Raw genomic sequence first — 7,342 nt, 5'->3', positions numbered from 1 at the left:
TGACGTTCTTGACACAAACCAGTGAGCCTGGCACATACTACCATACCCCGTTCAAAGGCACTTAAAGTCTTTTGTTCATCCTCTGAATGGCATACATACACAATCCAATTGTCTCAAGGCTTAAAAAAATCCTTCTTTAACCTGTCTCCTCCCCTTCATCTACACTGATGGAAGTGGATTTAACAAGTGACATCAATAAGGGACCATAGCCTTCACCTGATCAGTCTATGTCATTGAAAGAGCAGGTGTTCTTAATATTTTGTACACTCAGGCTGCTTTAAATAACCTGTAGATAACACTGGGAACATTTTAGAATGCCTGAACAATTTACTAAGGAACTTACCATTTCAGTTCTCCCTTGTCATATAGAGGGACATTACTTTTTCAATCTCTGGATTTACAGCAAAATGACGTGAGAAAATAGATTAGTGGTACAATCCTCCAATGAGCCGCAATCCAGGAAATATAATTGTCTACATCACAAATACTATTGGTCAAGACACTTCGAAGTACACTGCATTCTCTCTCCATGGAAACCACATTCTTATCATGGTTACAAGATACCACTGTGTCTTCATCACGTATGTCTTCATGTATGCAGTCTTGGAAATGTGATGAGCAATATCATACGAAATAACGAGATATCATTTTATTATTTGATTTATTTTCTAATCTTACTTCATTGTTTTCTTTTACCTTTTTACAATGACTTGAAATGATAATTCCCCAAGAACAACAAGGAGTACATCATTCAGGGGATCTTCAAAGAAAAACAGAGCAGTAAACAATACATTATCCTTCAGAATAAGAATAAACTTCAGTTGTACAATTCTTGTCTCTACAATGTTCTCTTTTTCCCTTCCCATTCATTTTAAATGGCAAGCCATGCACTACTATAGTAGTGATGTTTGAGCCTTGAGCAAAACTTTCTTTGGACATTGGAAGCTAGTGTGAGAGCAAAAAATTCACATACCATTTTATATACACATTAAAGTTTTTATAATTATAATTTAACAAACTGACAGTCACATACGGTCAGTGCTTTCCAAGGGCTCGTCATCAGGTTAGTAAGAGGGAAAATTATGAGAGAGAGGCACAGTGTTAAGACTAGCAGGCCAGTTTTTCAGGGCAGAGTTGGACTCAGCAATGATAATGAATTACTTTTCTGATGATAACGTTTTCAAATTTCAGCAAAGAGAGTGTGAGCCGATAGTTAAAATGGTCAGTGAGAAGTAAAACTTCTGTTCTTTGGTCAGTTTTAAAATGATGTGGTTAAAAAGAAATTGGAACGTGTTTAAAGTGCATTAGAGAATCCCATTGAACCAAGTTTAATGTCTGGACAGAACTCTGGCCGTAGTCTAATCAGTCAGCTAGCAATCATGCTACTGTAAGTCTCACAACTAGCTGTCTAAACTACAGTAGACAGTCTGAAATAAAAAATAAACAAGGAATAAACAGAAAATAGGGTAATCCTGCTGCTGTATCCAGATAAGATATGTGGGAAGATATGTCTTACGGTTTCCTCCTACTAATGCATCACTGGCTGCTGGGTACTGTAGTAGTAAATGATTGGCTGAAGCCTCCTGAGCCTCATATCTGCTGGGGAAAGCAACCTATTACACTTAAAGGCAGAATGACTTGAACCACTCAGACAGTTCAGCCCTCTGTGGGCTGGCTTTCTGAGGCCTCACTATCTGTCACGAGGCATCAGGCGCAGCGCAACTCCACTGACCTCCATATGATATGGATCGGTGAACCTAATGATCGGTTTTAAAGATTCAGAAAGTGATATACAATAGTGATCAGTAGTTCTGTGCAGTGCCTGTTCTCAGCTGGGGCGATAACAGAGTTGGCATGTGTCACTGACGTTAACTATAAAGATAAAGTCCTTTAAGAGGCTACTGTCTGCAACCTCAGCATTACAGTGGATCACACTTCAGTTGGGTTGAAGTGGAATGACCTCACCATAAACAGATATTTTGAATTGGTCAGACGAGACTGAAGCACACCAGTGTTGCCAATTCAATTGGTGCTCAATGCCTTGAGTACAAGATATACATTTCAATCTAAAATAATCAAATATTTTTCTCAAATCAACAATTTCCCCTCGAGTAGCATTCAACCATTAAATCCACTGAATGCCAGTTTCCCTTGAGAATCCATAGATTCCAAAACTATTTACAAACTTTTCCCTCAAAAACAACTGCTATTAGAGAGAAACAACAGGGCAGAGACTGTGAAGTGAACTGTAGAATAAATATCTGGATGTGATTCACAGACGGGAGAAATTGACGTGTACGGGCTACATGCTAGAGCGGCATACACAAGACCTTCCCATGGGGGAGGATCATATTATTGTTCAGCAGAAGACCAAAAAGAAAATGATGAAAAATTCATTTTTTCCCCCCTCAACTAGAAAAATACCTAGAATCTAAAGGTTCGGGGAAAAAATGACATGTACAAGTCGTTTACATCCAAGGCCATTTTCCATGGAGCGCTGCAGAGGAGAAAAGCATGGTGACATACTGTAGCAAAAGTTTTATAGGTGGTGGAGGTGGCTGCGTTAGTTTTTTAGTATAGCTGCGTTGGTTGGTACAGTATGCATTGATGTTCATCCCTTTCACCCAGAGACAAACCACAAGCTGTCAGCAGTTCCAGCAAGTAAGAGTCAGCAACAGTGATATCCTTCAATATGTCCAGTATCTCAGTCTCATGGAGTGCATTAGCCAATAGGCAGCACTGATGACGCGTATTAATCGTCTTCCATTCTCATTTCCTCTTGCTTACGTCCAGAAATGTGGCGAAAAGTTCCGGGAAATTCAGATTGGTGCTTAGTCAACTGAGGCTCATACAGTAAAGAAGGGAGTTTTGTTGGTTTGCTGACGTCCGTTTGTCCATGAAGTCTGTTCTTCTTCGTTCCCCACTGTTCTTCAAAACGTTATTGCTTCATCTAAGTGTTAAACATGTTCTGCTCCTTTACATCAAAAAGCTGCGGGAGAGTAACGACATGTAACCTCTTCGAAAAAGGTCAGTTTTCAAATCAATTCCGCATTCTTAATGAATTCATATTGTTTTAAAACAATATATCGTCATATTAGGATTACATCCCTTCACAATAAACTTTTTTTAAACATTTTTTTTTTACAAACAATACTTTTTTTGTCTAAACACAAAAAATAAATGAACCGATTCTATTCCTTCAATAAAACATGTCAAATTATTCAGCATTATCTGTCTGAAATTTTTTTATGGAAAGTAAGTCACTTATCCAGTAAATGTTTTTGGTTACAAGCAGACCAGACATGTCCTTCCCACTGGATAAACTGGCTCCCTTTTACTTTCACTCAGCAAGGGTCCAGAAGGATCAGGTGGGTCAGTCACACTATAAAGAACAACACATCCCAGCACACTCAGTTCAAATAAAAACAACATAGCAACATTTTCTCTCAATTTGATTTAGTGTCCAAGTTAAACCATCCAATTATTTCTTGTCAGTATGACCAACATTTATGTCAGTATTTGTCAGTTTTTAACTAACCCAAAGTCAGAGCTTACATTAAAAGGAATTGATGTGGTGGAGAAGTGTTCTCGTATTGGAGTATTTAGCCCACCTGACCCCCTAGGACTCTGTTTCATTGTAAAAACAAACGGAGATGCAGCAAACAATAAGCCACTCAGCTTCACTGTGGAGACATTGAGGCTCACAAGAATGAACATGTCATTCGTGTTACTATTGTAGTCACCAAACCTTTTTAACCTTTTTTCAAAACAAAGTATTGCAAGCAACACAAAATAACGTAAAACACACATACACAAATGCATGCACTCACACACACATAAACCCTCAGGGCATTTCTTGTCCTCTACCCCAGGAAATGTCCCTCACCTGGGTTGTGTTAACTCACACTGGGAATATAATCCAAGTCAAAAGTCAAACCAGGATAAAGACTTACACTGCAAACGTGACACGGTTTATGTAGTAGGTGGCACCGCAAGTCTGTGTTCAAGAGAGCAGCCAGGGTCAACTTCATCTGACCTCGTCCCCTGACCAGTGCTACATACGGTTTTAAACATGGATTAAACACGGTTCAGTCCGATACAGGAGAACGCTGCCAAACACCCCAGGAGTTCATTTACTGAGCTCATGGTGAAAGACGGTATCGGCTGATATGTAGTGCAAGGACAATACATTTTTAGAATCATGCTAGCACTGGGGCTCATAAGATTTCATTGCCAAGAAGATATTTAAGGGGACAGTGACACGTTAACCAGGTCTTCCATGGATTCCAAGAGTTCCTCAGAGAAAACACATTTGCACACACAACCTCAGACACACAAGGAAAACTCAGATCCCTCTACCCAAATGCAGGGAAGTCATTAGAACCAAAGCCTACTGCATACAGGGGGAACAGACACACACACACAAAGCAAAGCTCAAATCCCAGGGACGTTAAACCATGTGGCTTATTTTCTCATAGACAACAGCCACCAACGGTGACAAAAAAATAAATCTTCTTTAATCTTCTTTAACGGTAATTGGAGTACTTTTTTACCACCTAATATAGTTCAATAGGTATTGCTCTCTCTGTGGTCAGTGTCAGTAGCCAGTCTTTAAGTGTTTAGCCAGTCTTTCCTAGTATGGCAGTCCAGTGAGGCGGAGAGGCCGCCAGGCTGCTCTACTCCAAGTTGGCCACCTCTACTTGACTTCCAGCATGGAGGGGTTGGACTCCATGATGGCCACGATAATGCGGTCGATGTAGTCCTGTAGTCGGAAGTTGACGTCCTCCTGCTTGCGGATGGCCTCCATCAACTGCAAAAACAAAAAAAACAGATCTAATGTTTACAAGGATAGTAACTTATTGAGACCTTTTCATTTGCACTGAAAAAGTATTCAAGATGGTAAAACGACACAACAAGATATACAATAAAGAGTTCAGCAATATACGTGAAAGATTCAGAATTGTGATGGGGCCGCCATCTGGGCACCAGGAGTCTTAAGAAATGTATTTTATTCCACCTTTAATCATCAAGGTTAAAAGAGGGAAAGGGGGATACCTAGTCATTAGTACAACTGAATGCGTCTTCCACATTTAACCAAACCCCCCTGAATCAGAGGTGCGGGGGGCTGCTTTAATCGTTAGTCTCACTAACCACATTTCTATCCAATGGCAGTAGAAACGCTTTTATGCACAAACATTGATATAATAACCAGAATATCGAAGCAAACTTGCGATGACGTGTGGTCCTCCCACTACGACGCGGGAAATCATGCAGTTTATTAGGTTACAGATGAAATAAGTTATGATGAACTTCACAGGGTGGTGAAAGTGCAAGGTGATGAGCTTGATGCTGCTTTCCAATAAATATTGAGGGTCTTATTCTGGTGACTTTAAGATCGATGCTTGGCTGCTGTTTGACAAATTAAAATAATCTCGCTCTGTCCTTTTGCCCATAATAATCTCATCACGTAGGCTATACCTGCACTGCATCTGCCAGCTGTGTGTACAAACTTTTGACTGGTACTGTATATTTATGGCCTTTACATTTTTGGCCTTCTCTGTATATCTATGGCATGTACATCTATGTGTATCTACTGTTTCCATGTATCTATCTATATTGTGACTCACCTCTCCCCGGGAGACAGAGTTGATCTCGGCAGCCAGCGACTCGGAGAAGGAGGCCGTCACCAGGTTCTTGGCTCCCTGGATGCTCAGGTTGATGATCTGGCCGTTCAGCTCATCGTTCTGCTCCTTCAGACTGCGGTTGTCCTGCTTGAGGCGTCGGATCTCCTGCTCCAACTCGGCCTCGCGGGTGCGGCTCTGGTACTCCTGCAGCCCGGCACTGGGAGAGCGTCCTCTCCTAGCCTCTGCCTCCAGCTTGTACAACTGCAGGTGCTCCAGCTGCTTCCGCAGGTCCTCAATCAGCTGGTGGAGGGAGAGAAGGGGGGATAGGAGAGAGAGAGAAAGACCGCTGTTACAGAGAGATACCGCAATAGTGAGAGATACTGCAAGAGCAACTAGTCACCAACTGTTGGAGGGGTAGGTTGAAAAATAGAAAACCTTTTTTTACATACCCAGCAGCAGAGAAATAACGAAAAGCGAAAAGGAACCCTACTCATCGACAGACCAAAACTAAACGACGGACAGGATAGCCCTCCACATTTTACGTGCATTCAGAGTCAGACGGACGTACAGTTGTCGACGTACAGGTGTCACCTCGTGACCTCTCACCTCCTGCGTGTGCTCCTTTTCCTTCTGGTTCTGGTGGCGCTCGTGGGTCAGCTTGTCGGTAGTCTTCCTCCGGGTTTCCAGCTCCTCGTTCAGCCGCTCCGTCACGTCCTCCACCTCGTCTTCCAGCTTCCTCTTCTCCTGATGAGCGAACGACAAGGAGGAGGAATGAGAGATGATAGGAGAAATACATAGACAAGGTATGGGAGGGAAGAGAAAGGACAGATGAGTGGGAGGGAAGGAAACTTGGAAAATGGGGGTTGAGGTAGATGAAAGAAGAGGTGGATGAGAGGAGAGGTAAATAGACAAGGGATTGGAGGGAACAGAAAGGAGATGGGGAAGAGAAGGAAACTGGAGGTGATAGGGAGGTGAAAGAAGACGAAAGGGAGGAGTAGAAAGAGGGGGAGAAAGACGAGGAGGAGGAGAGAACACTCTTACCTCCTCTAGTCTCTCGATGTTGGCGCGGTAACAGGGCACACAGGATTTCAGCTCACTGTTCTCCTCATCCAGCTGCTGCAGCCTAGGGCAGAAAACTGCGCAGTTAAATTACATTCACCAATGCTAGAGCCACGATACACAACACATTTGACAAAACCAATTCAATCTATTCAAATCATTCATTCAACAAATTAAATTAACATTCTGTTCCACACACTGGCACATTCACAGCTGAGCAGATACAGTACAGTACAACTGACCTAGCCTGACGACTCGCGCTCTATTCTTCCTCTGCTCTGTGGTTCGCGACATGCTTTAGTCTGAGACTGCCATCATTGAAGCCGTTTGTGGTGACGAGGGGCACGAGGGGTGTTGTACAAAACAAAGTCATCAGAGATTGGATCGTCTCTAACCAATCAACTATCAAAGCCAATGACACGTTTTCAAACCACCGCTTTACCCACGTGTTCTTGCTCAGGCCCAACCCATCGGTTTCTGGACCAATCAGACAGCCCCGAATGCTTTTGCATTTGGTGAAGGGTCAGGGAAGTACTCAGATTCAATGCGGAGAAGAAACTAACGTCCGTGGGCGTGGCCTTTGGCCAAAGCAAGGAGTCTGGGTTGTCAGGCAACAACTGACCTGCTGTGACACCTACAGGTAACTGTCAAAATAATGG

The 7,342-nt window shown here is 42.5% G+C and overlaps 1 protein-coding gene across 3 annotated transcripts in view; it reads right to left on the bottom strand.

The window, feature by feature from the left end:
- Positions 1 to 644: 644 nt before the first annotated feature.
- The window catches only part of LOC106579209 (rab11 family-interacting protein 3), a 50,180-nt gene continuing 43,482 nt past the window's right edge, over positions 645 to 7,342 (bottom strand). For all 3 annotated transcript variants that reach the window (XM_014158894.3, XM_045702547.2, XM_045702548.2), the window contains 4 exons: positions 6,666 to 6,747; positions 6,231 to 6,368; positions 5,628 to 5,924; positions 645 to 4,810 (listed from right to left, as the gene is read on the bottom strand). In XM_014158894.3, the coding sequence (XP_014014369.2) occupies positions 4,697 to 4,810; positions 5,628 to 5,924; positions 6,231 to 6,368; positions 6,666 to 6,747 (631 nt within the window). In that variant the 3' untranslated portion in view covers positions 645 to 4,696. The remainder of the gene's footprint in view (positions 4,811 to 5,627; positions 5,925 to 6,230; positions 6,369 to 6,665; positions 6,748 to 7,342) is intronic.

This window comes from Salmo salar, chromosome 19 (assembly GCF_965601325.2).
Source record: "Salmo salar chromosome 19, fSalSal1, whole genome shotgun sequence".
NCBI lineage: Eukaryota > Metazoa > Chordata > Actinopteri > Salmoniformes > Salmonidae > Salmo > Salmo salar.
Note: the sequence above shows the minus strand (reverse complement) of the source record. Positions and strands in the feature narration are given on the sequence as shown.